The sequence below is a fragment of the Scyliorhinus torazame genome, chromosome 16, assembly GCF_047496885.1.
Source record: "Scyliorhinus torazame isolate Kashiwa2021f chromosome 16, sScyTor2.1, whole genome shotgun sequence".
NCBI classification, from domain to species: Eukaryota; Metazoa; Chordata; class Chondrichthyes; order Carcharhiniformes; family Scyliorhinidae; genus Scyliorhinus; species Scyliorhinus torazame.
Genome location: NC_092722.1, coordinates 19,832,753 through 19,853,502, shown reverse-complemented (window position 1 = coordinate 19,853,502; position 20,750 = coordinate 19,832,753). Strand labels below are relative to the sequence as shown.

Sequence of the window (20,750 nt, the reverse complement as noted above, 5' to 3'; positions counted from 1 at the left end):
GCATAATTGCAGCAAGATATCTCTGCTCCTGAATTCAAATCCTCACATACTGAAGGCCAGCTTACCATTTGCCTTCTTTACCACCATGCTTACCTTCAGTGACTGGTGTACGAGGACACCCAGGTCTCGTTGCACATTCCCCTCACCGAACTTACTGCCATTCAGATAACAGACTGCCGTCTCCTTTTTGCTACCTCGCATTTATCCAAATTATACTGCATCTGCCATTCATTTGCCCACTCACTCAACTTGTAGTAGTAGTAATAATAATAATCTTTATTAGTGTCACAAGTAGGCTTACAGTAACACTGCAAGTCCAAATCACACTGAAGCATCTCTGCATCCTCCTCACAGCTCACCCTCCCACCCAACTTGGTGCCAGCTGCAAAGTTGGAGATATTACATTTTGTTCCCTCATCTAAATTATTAATATATATTGTGAATATCTGGGTTCCCAGCATCGATCCCTGCTGGTCACTGCCTGCCAGTTTGATGAAGACCTGTTAATTCCTATTGTTTCCAGTTTTCTATCCATCTCAATACACTCCCCCTAATCCCATGCGCTTTAATTTTACATGCTGATCTCTTATTCGGGACTTCGTCAAAAGCCTTCTGAAAGTTCAAATATACCACTTCCACTGGCTCTCCCTTGTCAATTCTACTAGTTACATCTGTTGGGATTTGTTAATCGTTTGGGGTCTTTTAAGAAATCAACTAAATACATACTGGAAAATAAAATGATTTTTTAATAAATACTTAGTCTGCAAAAAGTACAATCAATGTTCTAGAAAATGAGTGAACTGTTGAACTCTTAAGGTCACGTCTGCAGGATGCTAACATTGATTCAAAGAATGTTCCATGTAAGCTCTACCTAAAGAAACAATAATATGGATATGCAATTGTATTGAAAACACATTTAACAAATTGCAACAATGAAATGAAAATCGCTTATTGTCACAAGTAGGCTTCAAATGAAGTTACTGTGAAAAGCCCCTAGTCGCCACACTCCGGTGACTGTTCGGGGAGGCTGGTACGGGAATTGAACCGTGCTGCTGGCCTGCCTTGGTCTGCTTTCAAAGCCAGTGATTTAGCCCTGTGCTAAACTAGCCCCTATCAAGTAACCGTAGCAAGGCTAGTGGCGAGTCATGACATAAAGACTCTAGACGTGAGAAAGTGCGTGAGAAACTGGATTGTGCCAGAGAAATATTAATTAATCTTAAGTGATTAATGTTTAATTAACTAATCACCTGTTGAGCGATTTATATTTGTTTGAACGAATCAGGGAGTCTCAGCTGAGAGTTAGAACCAATGAAAAATGAACTAAACTATTGATAAGGATTTCCTTAAGAATAAGATGGTGTGATTAATTTTTACACAGAATTCTAGCTTTCCGGAAATCTTGAATCAATCTGTTAAATTACTTTTGTTTTCAAAGTAATTTCTTTGCATTTTTCCTATGTTTATGTTTTAACGTTCTTTCGCTGTGTCTTGACAAGTTTATGTATTATTTTCATCGAAGTTTTGATTCAGTTCTTATACAAGTGTATTAAGTAAATATTTAGCAATACAATCGTGTTTTGGACACCTCCAATCAACCGGAATGTTTATCTTATTTGGGAGAAAAATAAGAGATCTTACATACATCCATGAAGAATTCCAGTAGATTTGTCAAGCATGATTTCCCCTTCATAAATCCATGCGGACTCTGTCCAAACCTGCCACTGTTTTATCAGCGCTCAGTTATAAAATCTTTGATAATGGATTCTAGAATTTTCCCCACTACCGACATCAGGCTTACTGGTCTATAATTCCCTGTTTTCTCTCTACCTCCCTCTTTAAATTGTGGAGTTCCATTAGTTACCCTCCAATCTGCAGGAACTATTCCAGAGTCTATAGAATCCTGGAAGATGACCACCAATGCATCCATTATTTCTAGAACCACTTCCTTAAGTATTATGGGATGTTGATTATCAGGACTTGGGGATTTATCAGCCTTCAATCCCATCGATTTCCCCTTCATTTCTCAACTAACATTGATCTCCTTCAGTTCCTCCCTCTCACTAAATTCTGTGTTCCCCAACATTTCTGGTATCTGATTTGTGTCCTCATTTGTGAAGACAGACCCAAAGTATGCATTTAGTTGCTCAGCCATTTCTTTGTCCCCTATTATACATTCTCCTGTTTCTGATTGCCTTCACCAGTCTTTTTCTCTTCATGTACTGGCAGAAACTTTTAGTCAGTTTTTATTTTCCCTGCAAGCTTGCTCTCGTTCTATATTTCCCCCTTCTTAATCAATCCCTTTCAAGCATAACTGAATAAAAGAAATGCATCTTTAAATTATACCAAAGAACACGAGAAGTTAAAATAATATAACATAGTGTTACATGAAAAATTGATGTAGCGAGTGAGATTTCAAAAATTACATTGATACCTGTTCTAACTTCATGAAACTGGAGCAAGACACTTAGTCAAGAATGGAACATTCTGAAATTGGTAAACTACCAATGAAGCCGATAAATGACGTACTGGGATTGCCGAAGTGTGAGCGGGTTTAGGACTAAAAAGGTGTCAAATACCAAATCTCATATTTTTAATGATTCTCCAGAATTTCTCTTCAGTCCCATCTCATCTTCCTTGACATCGAAACAAGTCGATGGATAGTAACCAGGAGTAGAAACTATGGAAAGTTAAAACTGCTCAATTGTTGCTCTGACTAGCTCAGCACAAAAAGGTGACAGAACCTGGAACCTTTCCCATCTCGATGACTCAGTAACAGCATGCAGTGCATTTATGGCTGAGTCATCACAGTATTTTTCATTGGCAGAATGCTAAATCATTTCTTCCCTCGTCAAAATTTATGTTTCAAATTTAGGTATTCATAGAAATGATAATATCAACTACATGGGCCTAAGTTCTCAAATGAGAGATAGGGAGAAATTAAAGAGTCATGGAGTAGTACAACATTTTGAAGTGAAGAAGCATACAGATTAGAACATCCCTCCCTTTGGACTGGAAGCAGTGCAGTTCTAAACAAAACCAAGGTGGAGAGAGATTGACATAAAGTTGACATAAACGATAAATAATGTCACATCTAGCACAGAGAGATATGCACTACTTACCATATGCCTTTGGCAGGTCAGAGGAACAAGTCTGTGACAGCGCTTATGGACCAACAATTTGCAGTTGATACACTTGTAGCCCTGCCTGCCGAGACCCCATATCCTTTCACTGCAGTGTCCACAGTAGGCCTTCTGCAGAGAAGAAAAACAGATTAACACACATTTTTGTACCCACTCATGACACGCATACCTGTTCTCCACAGCTGGGTTTGAGTGCAAGAGGTTGTTGAGTTTTTAAAAATAAATTTTGTGTACCTAATTAATTTTGTCCAATTAAGGGGCAATTTAACACGGCCAATCCACCTAGCTTTCACATCTTGAGGTTGTGGGGGCGAAACCCACGCAAACATGGGAGAATGTGCAAACTCCACACGGACAGTGACCCAGAGCCGGGATCGAACCTGGGACTTCAGCGCCGTGAGGCTGTAGGGCTAACCCACTGCGCCATCGTGCTGCCCTGTGGTTGTTCAGTTAAGGTCAATTCCTCAATGCAGTTTGCAATGGGAAACTGGTCATAGGTCAGTTGGTGCTGAGAGGATGTTTCCCCTCATGGGACAATCTAGAACTTAGGGGCACAGTATAAGAGGTTCCCCCATTCAAAGTCAGGGATAAGGGTAAGGTTGCAGCCATCTTACTGGACTAGCAATTCAGGACTAATGATCTGGAACTCCAGTTCAAAGCCCACCACTGCAGCTGGTGTAATTCTAATTCAATTAATTTAATTGGGGGACTTCTGGTAGTGGCTATGTGGAGAAGGGTGTACACGCGATGGCTTGCACCAAGGTACTTGGTTATTGACCCTTTCTGCCGAGTGTTTGGGTGATTTCTTATGTCATGTGAGGGTACCTTTAAGAAATGGATGTTTAAGCAATGTACCTTTAAGAAATGCAGTGATGTCAGAGTGTGAGTGGAGCTGGGCTTTAGATCAGCCATTTTGCAGTTTTTTAGTTTCAGTTTGAAAAGAGCTTGGGGTATGTCTGTGTTTGCAGTGAGCTGGATCTGCTGTGATCTCTGCCATGAAAGACCATCTCTGGATCATTTGGGTGATTTTAAACTCATAAAAGTAAAGCCTTTAACCGGATGTGTTTCTGCTTAAAGGTGTTAAGTCTCTGGGATGTTGAAAGTAATAACTGAAGGATTATTTAGTGTTGTAATATTTTCGGGGTTATCTTTGAAGTAAGGGGTGTTAAGAGATCCAATATTTATTTAAGAGGTTAAGTTGAGTTCATAGAATAAACATTGTTTTGTGTTTAAAACCCACGTGTCCATAATTGTAATCCCACACCTAGGGAACAAGCCGTGCGCTCGGAAAAGCAACAATAGCATTAAAGGGAGAGGTTAGTTGAACTCCATGATACATTTTGGGGTTCTGAAAACGCCTCTCCCAAAACACTTACACAAAAGTAGTCTGATTCGATGGAATAAGATCCCTTCATTCGAGTAGTATCCGGTAAAAATAGCACAAAGCAAATGTTGGGCAAGGGGTCATCGTCAGACTGAGAGCCTCAGCAGGGGGTAACATGATGGTGGCTTCTGCTGAGTCGGTAGCCCTTCAGTGGATGACTGGGCTTTGTCCCCAATGGACCAGTGGATTGTGGGATAGGAGACAATGATACAGATGGTGGAGGCAGCATTCTCTGCCCATAGTGATCAGATATGTTTCCCTGGAGGCGGAGATGGCGGTGCTGGCTGAGGAGCAGAGAGTGCTAAAGGCCAAAGTTGACGATCTGGAGAACCGTTCCAGACGTCAGAATTTAAGGATCGTTGGGTTGCGGAGGGCATGGAGGGCTCAAACTTCATGGACTAACTGTCCAAAATGTTTGTAAAGTTGGTGGGCAGGACGTCCTTCCAACCCTTGCGGAGTTGGACCGTGCTCAGAGATCGCTGAGACAGAAGAGACTGTAGTTGAGAGGGCCATGCAGTCAGAATATACCAAGATGTTGGATCAGACATGGTGAGAAGGCGTGCGACATTTAACGAGGCCAAGGACGCACTGCGCAAGAGCAACGTGAGGTTTTGTCTGATGTACCCGGCTCGTCTTTGGGTAATTTTCAAAGGCAGAGACTATTATTTTGATGCGCCGGAGGATGGGAATGAGTTTGTCAAGAAGCACGGACTGGGGGTGAACTAAATTGCGTGAGGACTATGGAGTTTGTTGTTTGCTCATTGTCAGGTGAGTGTCCCTTTAAGAAAGGTGTTTTGTCTTATCACATGGTTTCAGTGATGTGATTTTGTGGGTAGAGCTGGGCTGTGGCTCTGAGAGTTTTTACTTTCGCTTTGAGTTTTGTGCAGCTTTGAACATGCACAGGTTGAAAGAAGTGTCTCTCTCTCTATCTTCATTTTAAAAGCTGTTCCAGACTGCTTCGTAACTTAAAAGAGATAATTGCTTTCTGGAAGGAATTCAAATCCGGTGTTTGAAAAGGGGAACAGAGTATCAATAAAAAGTCTTATAGAAGTGAGAATGCCGTGTGCTGGGCCACGCCTTTGAAAAGGGGTTTCTGGTTTTACTTGGATTTTGTCAATGAATTGAAACAGTTAAAGGGGTATTCATTAAGGGTTACACATAGATTACTGTAGATGTGTGGGGTCTTTATGTTCATAATTGATAAAAATTCTTCCCAATGTGTTTATACAAATGTTAACTAAATTCTTAGAATAAAGCTTCTTTTTTGATTCAAAGCGCCTAAGAAGCCTGTTGAATAACGCCTGAAAGGCAAGCTCTTGTGCTCATCTTAGCCAAATAAAACAAATAGTTATAGGTCAGGTGAACTCCATAATATACTTTGGAGTTTTCTAAACCCTGGCTCATAACATCATTGTTCAATTCATGTATATGTGTATCTTTTGGAGGATTTATGGGGTAGGGCTTGGGATTGTGCCTGGGCTCGTTGGTGGGGCAGTTCATTTTGGGCACAGTTGGAGTTCATATATTGCACTGTTGAGTTTTCTTTTTGGGTGGGGGAGAGGTTGGGGGGGCATGGTTGGAAGTTGATTTGCCTCTAGTGTTTTGTTTTGAAATTTGGTCGGGACAGGGGATTGATCGTTGATATATTGTTTTGTTGACTTTGATTTCTACCCTGCACGGGGGTCAACCTGCTAGCAGTGCAGCTAGTTAACGGCAGCAAAGGGGAAATGTCTGCAGCTTGTTGCCATGGAATTTTTTTACGGAAAGAAGCTTAGGCTTTTTGGCTCTGTTTTGTTTGGGAATGGGGACGGGGAGTGTTTGTTTGGTTTTCAGGATAGGGTGGGGTTGGGAGAAGGGGTGGACTGCTGACGGTGATGATTCCTTTGTTTTTGGACTGGCTTTATGGGGATGTGATGGCCACCTTCAGTGGGCCTGGAGTTGGCGCTGGTTAAGGCACTGCTGGATTGCGTCACAGGGGGAAATATGGCTGATTTGGGGACAAGGATGGTGGAGGGTGGAGACAAGGCCCCCTTTTCTGCAGGTAACATATAGTCATTGCCAGTTGGGAGGTACATAATCATCAGTGGGCGTTGGCAGGCACGCCAGTGATGTTGGTCAATGTGGGTGCACTGAACTGGGATGACATGGCCTTCATTAACAAGGTACTGCCGACTATCCAAGATCTTGATTCACATCAGCTAATTGCAGGGGTGGGGGACTTCAATTGTGTTTTGGATCTGGATAGGTCCAGTTCCAAGTCTCAGAGTCCATATGGGATGGCGCAGGAGTTATTGTTGTTCATGGAACAGATGAGGGGGGTGGGAGTGGGGGGTGTCAGACACGTGGAGGTTTACGTTTCTGAGGGATAGGGAGTTTTCTATTTTTCCCCTCATGTCCATCGTGTTTACTTCTGGATGACTTTGTTGTAGGTAGGTCTCTTCTCCCTGGGGTGAGGGTGGGGTGGGGTGGGGTACTCAGCGATTGTTATATCGAACCAGGCTCCGCATTTTGTTGACCTGATGTTAGGGCTGGGCACTCTTAGCGACCCCCGTGGAGACTGGCTATGGCATTGCTTGCAGATAAGCGTTCTTGTGAGCGTGTATCCTCTACCATTGAGAGTCTACAGTTTAACAGGAATGAGGCGGGCTTGCCTTACACGCTCTGGGAGGCCCTGAATGGTGGTAGGTGGGTTGGGGGGGGGGGGGGGGGGGGGAGAAATAAGGATAATCTCTGTAAAGTTGCATAAGCATGAATCTGTGAAGGCGGTGAGGCAGAGTCATAGAGGTTTACAGCATGCCGTTCAGTTTTTAACCCCGAAGCTAGTCCCAATTGCCTGCATTTGGCCCATATCCCTCCATACCCATATAACTGTCCAAATGCTTTTTAAAAGACAAATTTGTATCCGCCCCTACTCCTGCCTCTGGCAGCTTGTTCCAGACATTCGCCACCTGCTGTGTGAAAGAATTGTCTCTCTGGTACCTTTTGAGACTGGTTGATTGCATTCTCGAGGTGGACCGCCAGTACTCCATCACTCCCACGCCAGAGCTCTTGGCGAACAGAAAGAAATTGCAAATGGATTTTGAGTTGTTGTCAATGGGTAAGGCAGTGACCCAGCTGCCTCCTACCGTGGGTTTCATGAGTCAGAGTCTCCGGAGGAGGGTGCACCAATGAGGCAATTTATGGCTGGTTTGGAGGTGGAGCAGAAGAGGAGGCAGAAGTTGGAGGTGCCAATAGGGCTGGAGGAGATTGTGAGTTGTATTCAGTTAATGCAGATGGGCAAAACACTGGATGCGGATTTTACAAACAGTTTGCTGGTCAGTTGGTCCCACTTCTGCTGGATAAGTTGAATGATATCGTTTCCCTGGGAGAAGTTGCCAGCCATGCTGACGCAGACATCGATTTCCTTGACCCTGAAGAACGTCAAAGCTCCCATGAATATGGGTTGTATCGGCTTATTTTGTTGTTAAACACCGACATTCAGTTGTTGGCTAAGGTGTTGGCAATGCGTTTGGGGCCTTGCCTTCTGGGGGTGATTTCGGAGGAGGAGGCTGGATTTGTTAAGGACTGGCAGTTGTTCAATATTAGGAGGTTGTTAAGTGTTGTGTCTTAGGGACCGAGCCAGAGGTGATTATTTCGATGGACGCGGAGGTGTTCAATAGGTTGAGGGGGTACACGTTTGATATCTTGGGGCGGTTTGGCATTAGTCCAAAATTTATTTAATAGATTAGGCTTTTGTAGAGAGGTCCCGACCAAAGTGTACGTACTAATACCCTCAGCTTGGTTATTTCCAACTGAACAGGGGTACAAGGCAAGGGTGCCTGCTGTCTCACTTTTGTTTGCATCAGCAATCGAGTCATTGGTCACTGCATAAAGGTGGTCTATCAGGTGGAGGGAGCATAGGGTATCCTTATATGTGGATAATCTGTTGCTATATATATTACAGGCCCTCTCTCCAATGTGGGGACATAATGGAGTTTCTCAGGACCTTTGGCTTCCTGATAGAGGACTATCGTGGAGGAGGTGTTGTTTATCCTTACCGATTGTGGTCTATGGGTGAGGAAGTCGAGGATCCAGTTGCAGAGTGAGGGGCCAAGTCCTAGGATTTGGAGCGCGATATGAGCTTGGCTGGTATAATGGTGTTGAAGCCGGAGCTGTAGTCAATGAATAGGAGTCTGACATAGGAGTCCTTGTTGTTGAAAAACTCCAGGGATGAGTATAGGGCCAGACAGATAGCATCTGCTGTGGACCGGTTGCGGCGGTATCCGAATTGCAGTGGATCAGGGCATTCTGGGAGTATGGAGTTGATGTGTCTCATGACCAACCTCTCAAAACACTTCATAATGACCAATGTCAAGGTCACTGAATGGTAGTTGTTGAGGCACGTTGATTTGTTATTCTTTGGCACCCGTATGGTGGTGGTCTTCTTGAAGCAGGTGGGAACCTTGGAACTGAGTAGGGAGAGGTCCGCGAACTCATCCGCCAGTTGGTCCGTGCAGGATCCGAGTGCATGACCAGGGACCCCGTCAGGACCTGATGCTTTCTGAGGGTTCACTTTCAAGAAGGCCGATCTGACTTTGGAAGCTGTGACGGTAGGTATGGGTGTGTTCAAGGCTGCTGGGGCAGTTGACAGTGGTTTGATAGTTTCCTGCTCAAACCAAGCAGAGAATGCATTGAGTGCATCGGGGAGGGGTGTGCTGCTGCTGGAGATTATACTCTGCTTTGCTTTGTAGCCCTTTATGAAATGAAATGAATGAAAATGAAAATCGCTTATTGTCGCAAGTAGGCTTCAAATGAAATTACTGTGACAAGCCCGTAGTCGCCACATTCTGGCGCCTGTTCGGGGAGTCTGGTACGGGATGTTTAGGTTGTTTATGCCTTGCCACAACTGATGAGAGTCCGGGACGTTAGTCTTTGATTCTAGCTTAGTCTGGAATTGTCTCGTGTTATGGGCCGGTATTTAGAAAACTCCAAAGTATATTACGGTGTTCACCTGACCTACAATTGTTTATTGATTTTGGTTACGATGAGCAAAAGGGCCTTCCTTTCAGGTGTTATTCAATAGAGACCTTCAGCACTTTTAATCAAAAACAAAGTTTATTCTACAAATTTAGTTAACATTTTTATAAAGACACACAGTAAGCATTTTTATCAACTACCAACATAAATACCCCACACAGCTACAGTAGGGGCTGGTTTAGCACAATGGGTTAAACAGCTGGCTTGTAATGCAGAACAATGCCAGCAGCGCGGGTTTAATTCCCGTCCCGGCCTCCCCGAACAGGCACCGGAATGTGGCGACGAGGGGCTTTTCACTGTAACTTCATTGAAGCCTACTTGTGACAATAAGCGATTATTATTATATTACTCTATGTATAACCCTTAATAAATTCCCCCTTTAACTGTTCCAATTTAATAACAAGATCCCATAAACCAGAAATCCCCTTTTCAAAGGTGTGGCCCAGCACATTGCACCTGGTATGGATGTTCCTGTTTCCTTTCCAAAACAGCAGGTTTGAATTTCTTAAAGAAAAGTTATTTCTTTTCAAGTCATCAAGCAGTCTGGAAACAGCTTTTAAAATGCAGACAGAGAAAAACCTTCTTTCAACCTGTGTAGAACAAAACCAGTTAAAACTCAAAGCAAAAGTAAAACCAACTGCCAGAGCCGCAGGCCAGCTCCACCCACACAATGACATCACAGAAGCCATGTGAAAAGACAAAAACATTTCTTAAAGGGACACTCCCAAGACACTTGGCATCCCTGATGACTTTGCGGTGGTCGTACCTGGATTTCTTGTATCGGTCTTGTATAGAGGTAGAGGCTAGGGAGAGATTGACAAATATGGAGAAAAAAACAAAGGGAACTCAAAATTGGGCATGTATGTGGTGCTGTTGCCCATCAGGAGCAGAACTGTATGCAACCACAATCTGTAACCTCATTCTCTGTCATTTATCTCACTTGACTGAAGCAGTCCTTGTTCATATGCAACAAGATTTGGACTACATTCAGGTTTGAGATAAGTGGCAAGGAACATTCCTTCCACACAAATGCGTGGAATGGCCATCTCCAGCATGAAGGAATCTAACCATCTCCCCATGACAGTCAATGACATCACCATCACTGAATCCCCCACCATCAATCTCCGGGGGAGCACCATTGCCCAGAAACACAACTGGACAAGACATATAAATGTGGTGGCTACAAGAACAGGTCAGAGGCTGGGAATTCTGCAACAAGTAACTCACCTGTTGGGCGGGATTCTCCCCCACCTGGCGGTCCCGGCGCTGAGGAGTGGCGTGAACCACTCCGGCGTCGGGCTGCCCGGAAGGTGCGGAATCCTCCACACCTTCAGGGGCTAGGCCGGTGCCGGCAGGGTTGGCGCCGCACCAACCGGCATGGAAGGGCCTCCGTCAGCCGGTGCGAGCTGCCGCATGCGCAGGAGCACCAGCATGTGCTGGCGTCATCCCAGCACATGCACAGGGGGGTTCATCTCCGCACCGGCCACGATGGAGGTCCACAGCAGTCGGTACGGAGGGAAAGAGTGCCCCCACGGCACAGGCCCACCCGCGGATTGGTGGACCCCGATCGCGGGCCAGGCCACCGTGTGGACACCCCCCGGGGCTAGATCCCCCCGCGCGCCCTCGAGGCCGCCCGCAGAACCAGGTCCCGCCGGTATGGACCTGGTTTGATTTACACCAGCGGGATTGGCCTAAAACGTGCGGTCACTCAGCCTATTGACGGTTGGAGAATCGCCCGGGGGGGGGGGGGGGGGGGGGGGGGGGGGGGGGGGGGGGGGGAGACTGCCAGTGGCCGCCGACCGGCATGGCACAATTCCTGCCGCCCCCCGGCGATTCTCCAGCCTGGCGGGGGCGTCGGAGAATCCCGCCCGTTGAGTCACAAAGCCTCTCCATCATCTACAAGGCACAGGTAAGGGTTCATAGATCACAGAATTTACAGTGCAGAAGGAGGCCATTCGGCCCATCGAGTCTGCACCGGCTCTTGGAAAGAGCACCTTACCCAAGGTCAACACCTCTACCCTATCCCCATAACCCAGTAACCCCACCCAACACTAAGGGCAATTTTGGACACTAAGGGCAATTTATCATGGCCAATCCACCTAACCTGCACATCTTTGGACTGTGGGAGGAAACCGGAACACCCGGAGGAAACCCACGCACACACGGGGAGGATGTGCAGACTCCGCACAGACAGTGATCCAAGCCGGAAACGAACCTGGGACCCTGGAGCTGTGAAGCAATTGTGCTATCCACAATGCTACCGTGCTGTCCTACAGGTTACAGGTCCCCTAAACATAATTACATGGCAGGACAGGGTATAAAGGAAGAAATAATGGCAGCTTGTCAGAAAGGAATGGCGATAATCATGGGAATTTTAATCTACATATAAACTAGAAAAATCTGATGGCTAAAGGTAGATTAGGTGAGGAATTCATAGAATGGCTTTGGGATAATTTCTGAAAACAGCACCTTGTGGCACCAACCAGAGAGTAGACTACACTGGATCTGATACAGTACAACGAGATAGGATTAATTCTTAATCTCAGAGTGAAGGCACTCCTAGGTAGCAGCAATCATAATAAGACTGAACTTTACATTTAGTTTGAGGGAGAGAAGTGAGCCCAACATGAGAATTTTAAGATAAAAAAAGGACGATTATGAGGGCTTGAAAATAGAGCTAGCTAAAGTGAACTAGCAAATTAGGTAAAGCGATAGATTAATAGAGATGTGGTGACAGAGATTATTTCAGAATAGACACATTCCAGCACTTCAGAGAAATTCCAAGGAGAGGATCCACCACCCATGGTTAACTAAAAAAGTTAAATATAGTATCAAACTGAAAAAAAGCACAAAGATGGATCAGAAGGCTGGACAGAATATAAAAAAACAAAAAACGATTAAAAGATTAATAAGGAGGGAAAAATTTAAAGTACACAAAAAAAACTATCTTGAAATATAAAGACAGACAGTAAGAGTTTCTATAGATATCTAAAAAAGAATAGAGTTAACCAAAGTGAGTACTGGTCCTATTGAAAGTGAGTCTGGGGAATTATTATCGAAAGTGAGATGGCAGCAGCTAGGATGAGCAGGTTTTTCGGGGTAGAAGATAGGTGTGCGTGGTGCACGGGAAGCCCAGAAAATCATGTCCACATGTTTTGGGCATCCCAGAAGCTTAGAGGGTTTTACTAAGGCAATGTCAACGGTGCTAAAAACACGAGTGGTGCCGAGTCCGGAGGTAGCGATCTTTGGAATGTCAGAAGAGCCGGGAGTTCAGGGGGCGAAAGAGGCCTTTGCCCCCCTGGTAGCCCGGAGACGGATCTTGTTAATGTGGAGGGACTCGAAGCCCCCGGGTGTATAGACCTGGGATAGTGACATGGCTGGGTTTCTCAGTCCCGAGAAAATAAGGTTCGCCTTAAGAGGGTCAATGGTCCGGTTCACCCGGAGGTGGCAGCCGTTCGTCGACTTTCTTGGGGAAAATTAAAATGTCAGCAAATGCAGTATTCCAAGGACAGGGGAGATGGCCGGATTGTTGTTGTATGGTTGGGGTGTGTGAAGATTGAGATTGGGGGGGGCGGGGAGAAGAGAGAATGTTTAGTATACCATGTTGATGTCATTGTCTATGTTATTTTAATAAAAATTTTCAAATACGTTAATGAAAATATTTTTTAAAAAAGAAAGTGAGATGGCAGGTGAATTTTGCATCAGGCTTCACTATATAGATATAAGTAAAATTCCAGAAATATCGATAAACTAGAAAATGAAGGGAGAAGGGACTTGGGAAAATTACAATCAAGAGGGAAGAGGTACTGATAAAAAATGTTAAAAATCCATTTAAGGGATGTGGGCGGCGCTGATTAGGCCAGCATTTATTGCCCATCCCTAGTTGCCCTTTAGAGGTTGGTGGGGAGAGACTTCCGGTGACGGGATATGCTGAGAAGCTGACATCAGGTGGCTCTCCTCCAGCGAACCTGAAAAATAGACACTTTCGACCTGAAAAACGCCTACAAACTGAATAAATCATCCCCACAACACTAGCTGAACAACAGAGGAGAAAAGGATGCCAAATAAGAGCCAGGGGTCGAGCGGAGACCAGGAGCAGGAAGAGACTGGTCCAACAGCAGACAGACGAGGCGACCGATGCACAAGGCAATGAAACCCGGACTTTGCCGGAGCGTGGGGGTCCGGCTAGCCACACAAGAAGCCCCCCCATCACCAGGGGATGGCTGGATGACAATCCTCTCAAGAGCTTTGAGGGAACATAGAGACGAGACAAAGTCAGACATCCAGGCTGTGGTGAAGCGTGTGGTGGTCGAAGCTCTGGCGCACATGCAGTTGGCCCTGGACAAAGCCGAAAAGCGACTGGAGGCCCAGGAAGCGACGATCAAAGACCTGGAGAGAGCCGCAATGGATGAGAGCGACTGGATCACCACCCTGGAAAAGGAGGTGGTGAGGGACTTTGCGAGGAAGGTCTTACCGACATATCCGATTGTGCTGCCAGTCTCATTGATGTCAAGGGTTCTGTCCCTCGTGGGGCTGGAGGATGGGAGCACCTCGAGAATTTGCGGGTGGATAATGGCGGAGGATACTCGTAATAAACAAGTTCAGGGAGTTAGGCTGGAAGTTAAAAGACAGGGCAGAGTTGTCATCTCTGATTTGTTGCCGGAGCCATGTGATAGCGAGGCTAGGAATAGGGAGAGAATGCAGTTGAACATGTGGCTGCAGCAATGGTGTAGGAGGGAGGGCTTCAGGTATTTGGATAATTGGAGTGCATTTTGGGGAAGGTGGGACCAGTACAAGCAGGATGGGTTGCATCTGAATCAGAGGGGCACCAATATCCTGGGAGGGACGTTTTCTAGTACTCTTCGGGAGGGTTTAAACTAATTTGGCAGTGGAATGGGAACCAGATTTGTATCCAGCAACTAAGGTAGCTGACATTCAGGACGTCAAAGCGTGTAGTGAGGCAGTGGGGAAGGTAACACTGACAAAGGAGAGTACTTGCAGGCACAGAGATGGGTTGAAGTGTGTATACTTCAACGCAAGAAGCATCAGGAATAAAGTGGGTGAACTTAAGGCATGGATCGGTACTTGGGACTACGATGTGGTGACCATCACGGAAACCTGGATAGAAGAGGGGCAGAAATGGTTGTTGGAGGTTCCTGGTTATAGATGTTTCAATAAGATTAGGGAAATTGGTAAAAGAGGTGGGGGGGGGGTGGCATTGTTAATTAGAGATAGTGTAACAGCTGCAGAAAGGCAGTTCGAAGAGTATCTGCCTACTGAGGTAGTATGGGTTGAAGTCAGGAATAGCAAAGGAGCAGTCACCTTGTTGGGAGTTTTCTATAGGCCCCCCAATAGTAGCAGAGATGTGGAGGAACAGATTGGGAAACAAATTTTGGAAAGGTGCAGAAGTCACAGGGTAGTAGTCATGGGTGACTTCAACTTTACCCCCAGGAAATGCCTTCAGGTACATGCAAGTGAGGGCGTTTGTGAGGCGGCAGGTGAGGGAATTCCCGCTGCTCCCGGCACAGGGGATTCAAGACAGGGTGATTTCGGGCAGGGCAAGGTGTCGGCGATATACCAGGAGATGAAAGAAGAGGGGGAGGCTTTGGTAGAGGAGCTGAAAGGTAAATGGGAAGAGGAGCTGGGGGAGGAGATTGAGGAGGGGCTGTGGGCTGATGCCCTAAGTAGGGTTAATTCCTCTTCCTCGTGTGCCAGGCTTTGCCTGATACAGTTTAAGGTAGTGCACAGAGCACATATGACGGGGGCGAGGCTGAGTAGGTTCTTTGGGGTGGAGGACAGATGTGGGAGATGCTCAGGAAGTCCGGCAAACCATGTCCATATGTTTTGGACATGCCCAGGTTTTTTTTTCTGGGGGGCATTTGAGCAAGAAAACACATGAACGATCCGGAAAACTGACATGTACGGGAGGAATCCAATGTACAAAGTTCTGTATCATATTGACTTGCCATGTTCATGTCTTGCTATGCGAGCATTCTTTCTTTTTTGTTACGGGGGGTTGTTTGTATGGTTGAAAATGTTGTTAAAAAACTCTTTAAAAATATATTTTTTAAAAAATGGGTGACTTCAACTTCCCAAACATTGAGTGGAAACTCTTTAGATCAAATAGTTTGGATGGGGTGGTGTTTGTGCAGTGTGTCCAGGAAGCTTTTCTAACACAGTATGTAGATTGTCCGACCAGAGGGGAGGCCATATTGGATTTGGTAATGAACCAGGGCAAGTGATAGATTTGGTAGTGGGGGAGCATTTTGGAGATAGTGACCACAATTCTGTGACTTTCACTTTAGTAATGGAGAGGGATAGGTGCATGCAACAGGGCAAGGTTTACAATTGGGGGAAGGGTAAATACGATGTTGTCTGACAAGAATTGAAGTGCATAAGTTGGGAACATAGGCTGTCATGGAAGGACACAATTGAAATGTGGAACTTGTTCAAGGAACAGGTACTACGTGTCCTTGATATGTATGTCCCTGTCAGACAAGGAAGAGATGGTCGCGTGAGGGAACCATGGTTGACAAGAGAGGTTGAATGTCTTGTTATGGGGAAGAAGGAGACTTATGTAAGGTTGAGGAAACAAGGTTCAGACAGGGCGCTGGAGGGATAGCCAGGAGGGAACTGAAGAAAGGAATTAGGAGAGTTAAGAGAGGGCATGAACAATCTTTGGCAGGTAGGATCAAGGAAAACCTCAAGGCATTTTACACATATGTGAGAAATATGAGAATGACTAGAGCGAGGGTAGGTCCGATCAAGGACAGTAGCGGGAGATTGTGTATTGAGTCTGAAGAGATAGGAGAGGTCTTGAACGAGTACTTTTCTTCAGTATTTACAAATGAGAGGGGCCATATTGTTGGAGAAGACAGTGTGAAACAAACTGGTAAGTTTGAGGAAATACTTGTTAGGAAGGAAGATGTGTTGGGCATTTTGAAAAACTTGAGGATAGACAAGTCCCCCGGGCCTGACGGGATATATCCAAGGATTCTATGGGAAGCAAGAGATGAAATTGCAGAGCCATTGGCAATGATCTTTTCGTCATCACTGTTAACAGGGGTAGTACCAGGGGATTGGAGAGTGGCGAATGTCGTGCCCCTGTTCAAAAAAGGGAATAGGGATAACCCTGGGAATTACAGGCCAGTTAGTCTTACTTTGGTGGTAGGCAAAGTAATGGAAAGGGTACTGAAGGATAGGATTTCTGAGCATCTGGAAAGACACTGCTTGATTAGGGATAGTCAGCGCGGATTTGTGAGGGGTAGATCTTGCCGTACAGGTCTTATTCAATTCTTTGAGGAGGTGACCAAGCATGTGGATGAAGGTAAAGCAGTGGATGAAGGTAAAGCAGTGGATGTAGTGTACATGGATTTTAGTAAGGCATTTGATAAGGTTCCTCATGGTAGGCTTATGCAGAAAGTAAGGAGGCATGGGATAGTGGGAAATTTGGCCAGTTGGATAACGAACTGGCTAACCGATAGAAGTTAGAGAGTGGTGGTGGATGGCAACTATTCTGTTCTGGGTCCGCTGCTGTTTGTGATTTTCATTAATGACTTGGATGAGGGAGTTGAAGGGTGGGCCAGTAAATTTGAAGACGATAAGAAGATTGGTGAAGTTGGGATAGTGAGGAGGGCTGTTGTCGGCTGCAAAGAGACATAGATAGGATGCAGAGCTGGGCTGAGAAGTGGCAGATGGAGTTTAACCCTGAAAAGTGTGAGGTTGTCCATTTTGGAAGGACAAATATGAATGCGGAATACAGGGTTAACGGTAGAGTTCTTGGCAATGTGGAGGAGCAGAGAGATCTTGGGGTCTATGTTCATACATCTTTGAAAGTTGCCACTCAAGTGGATAGAGCTGTGAAGGAGGCCTATGGTGTGCTAGCGTTCATTAACAGAGGGATTGAATTTAAGAGCTGTGAAGTGATGATGCAGCTGTACAAAACCTTGGTAAGGCCACATTTGGAGTACTGTGTACAGTTCTGGTCGCCTCATTTTAGGAAGGATGTGGAAGCTTTGGAAAAAGTGCAAAGGAGATTTACCAAGATGTTGTCTGGAATGGAGAGTAGGTCTTACGAGGAAAAGTTGAGGGTGCTAGTCCTTTTCTCATTAGAATGGAGAAGGATGAGGGGCGACTTGATATAGGTTTATAAGATGATCAGGGGAATAGATAGAGTAGACAGTCAGAGACTTTTTCCCCGGGTGAAACAAACCATTAACAGGGGACATAAATTTAAGGTGAATGGTGGAAGATATAGGGGGGATGTCAGAGGTAGGTTCTTTACCCAGAGAGTAGTGGGGGCATAGAATGCACTGCCTGTGGAAGTAGTTGAGTCGGAAACATTAGGGACCTTCAAGCAGCTTTGGATAGGTACATGGATTACGGTAGGATGATATTGTGTAGATTAATTTGTTCTTAAGGGCAGCACGGTAGCATTGTGGATAGCACAATTGCTTCACAGCTCCAGGGGCCCAGGTTCCATTCCGGCTTGGGTCACTGTCTGTGTGGAGTCTGCACATCCTCCCCGTGTGTGCATGGGTTTCCTCCGGGTGCTCCGGTTTCCTCCCACAGTCCAAAGATGTGCAGGTCAGGTGGATTGGCCATGATAAATTGCCCTTAGTGTCCAAAATTGCCCTTAGTGTTGGGTGGGGTTACTGGGTTATGGGGATAGGGTGGAGGTGTTGACCTTGGGTAGGGTGCTCTTTCGAAGAGCTGGTGTAGACGCAATGGGCCGCATGGCCTCCTTCTGCACTGTAAATTCTATGATAATCTATGATTAATCTAGGACAAAGGTTCGGCACAACATCGTGGGCCGAAGGACCTGTTCTGTGCTGTACTTTCCTATGTTCATATGTTCTATACATCTTTTACAGTTCAACAAAGCTGCCAAAATCTTTGTAACTATTCTCATCCACATGAGAGTCGATCTGGTTATTGACTTGTGTGTGAATGGCAGAAATACTGAATACAATAATACACATTGCAGTTGCTTCAATATTCATGGCCAATGTAGTACAAGAATGCGGATTATGGGGAAAATCTGTTGACGGATTACTGCCTTAATTAATAATATTATGTGTTTAAAAATATCCTGTCAAGATATTTTTTTTAAACTGTGTTGCTGATGGTTATGTCCAGAAAAAATGGGGAACTTTAAGCATTTAATTACTACACAGCTTCCGAGTCCCCCAAGCTGTGCTCAGATGGTAACTTGATTGCCACGTGACATTTAGTAATCTCACCTGACTTTCCACTCACCAATATGAGACAGCTGGGTGCCAGCTGTTTGAACTAGTCCATGTCCACAGTATTTATAGAAATACGTCTCCTAAATTGTTTTTCTTTGGGCATTGTTTTAAATTGTTAAACCATCGTGTGCCATTGGCATTCCTAAAAACGTTATCGCAGGAGTGGGGGGGGGGGGGGGGGGGATCTCCGGGGTTGCTGGACCCAGATGGGAATTGAGATGCCTTGTTGAATTGGCTGCAAGGGAAAAAATGGGATTCCCGCCAGGTATCAAACCCGTTCCGAAACTCCTGGCCTGGCCAGCTGGTCCCAGACCATTTCCATATCATTATTGGGCAGGAATCCCAATTCACCGGCCTCCTAGAGTACTCCAGTCTCATCAGCTCTTCCCCTCTCCCCACCACCCCCCGCCCAGCCGGGTGTCACACTGGCGTGAATTGGTACAGGTCCTGACAAGTGGGACCTGGCACCTTGCACTCTTTGGGGGGGGTGGCAGGAAGGAGGTATGTACCCTCCCACGTATAGTGGGGAGTCTTTCAGAGGAGGTGGGGTCAAGGCTTTTCTTGGCATGGGGTCATTTGGCAGGCCTTTCCATCTGTGACCTTGAAAATCATTAAACTGTCGTTCAGCATGCTGTTTCAGTTGTCTCTCCAAGCATTTCAACAGCAATGATTTGTCAGAAGAAGGTGAAAGTCTTTCCTTTAATGTGCTGGAAACCATTGAAGTGCTTTTTTCACAGTCAATTTCATTCCCCTTTAACTTTCCCAATCTTCTGGACATGGTTAAAAGCCCAAAAGCTTTGAACTGCGTTGTTTACATTCAAATTTATGGTCCATTAACTTTTTCAAGCCTCTTGAATGACAGGTCCAGGTAATTTCAAAAGAGGAGAAACTAGAGTTAAATGGACCCCTGCAGAGCTATAAAAACAGTTTCCCTCCTTTGAAATTTAAGAGGTGCTTCCTCTTTTGAGGTGTTCTTTCTAACCACACTTTATGAAAGAGTATTTCTCTTTGTTCTGAAGGTACAAAGGAGCTAGGAAGCTCTTTATAACAAAGATAAATTACAGACAAGTTTATTTTATTCATTTCCTCTTCCCTCATATCTTTAGTATGGCAATTCCTGATGGAATATAGTTCCACTGAGAACAGTACTCCCCAGCACCTCACTAATCCGCTATTCTGAATGTACAACAGTTATGATCCTCATGGAGCCCAACAAATCTAAAGAACCAAATTGACCCAACAACCTCAATGAGAAAACCAATGTACAAGATTTCACTTTTAATAACTTTTACTTTAACAATCAAACCAAAATCAGCAAATTAAACATGAGTTAACAGGCAAACTGCAGTCGCTATAAACTATACGTTACACAACAAATAGCAGATACAACAAAGACACATCTCTCAGATTTACTCAGCAATCTCCTCACCATTTTTGCACTATTCACAAAGTTCTGAACTTTCTTTCGTAGAATTCCTTTTCTTTGAAGATTTAGCATGACCCTCAGCTGACAGCAGCACCCAACCATAGACATGTCTTCATCAAACGGCGCACACATCTACAGAAACCTCAACTCTGCTCACAATAGTTTTGATGGATGCGGCAAAGCTATTTTTAAGTAGCAGAGACAGCTGCAGTCACTGTATATTTGGCCAATTCCACCAGCTCCTCGGTCTTCTTCAGCCTGCCTCTACTGCACCACTTGGATTGGAGCTTGAATTACTGTCCTTTTTTGATCAAGTTTCCACTTCCATTTTAGTTTTTCTAGAAACCTGAAGATATTGTATTGTTTTCAGTTTTAGTCAGGTAACACAACCTTGAAGTCAAAGGTTTCATCACCATCTACGTTTTGAGCGCTAACACTGTGACGGGCATCACAACAGTCAAACCCTCCCCATTGGATTTGCATAGCCAAAAATGTGCACTTTGAAGCAAGGGTTACTAAATAGATATCAAGAATGG

The 20,750-nt window shown here is 45.1% G+C and overlaps 1 protein-coding gene across 5 annotated transcripts in view; it reads right to left on the bottom strand.

Annotated features, from left to right (window-relative positions):
- prkcz (protein kinase C, zeta) overlaps positions 1-20,750 on the bottom strand; it is a 741,785-nt gene that overhangs the window by 373,588 nt on the left and 347,447 nt on the right. For all 5 annotated transcript variants that reach the window (XM_072478046.1, XM_072478045.1, XM_072478050.1 and 2 more), the window contains one exon: positions 3,120-3,251. In XM_072478046.1, the coding sequence (XP_072334147.1) occupies positions 3,120-3,251 (132 nt within the window). The remainder of the gene's footprint in view (positions 1-3,119; positions 3,252-20,750) is intronic.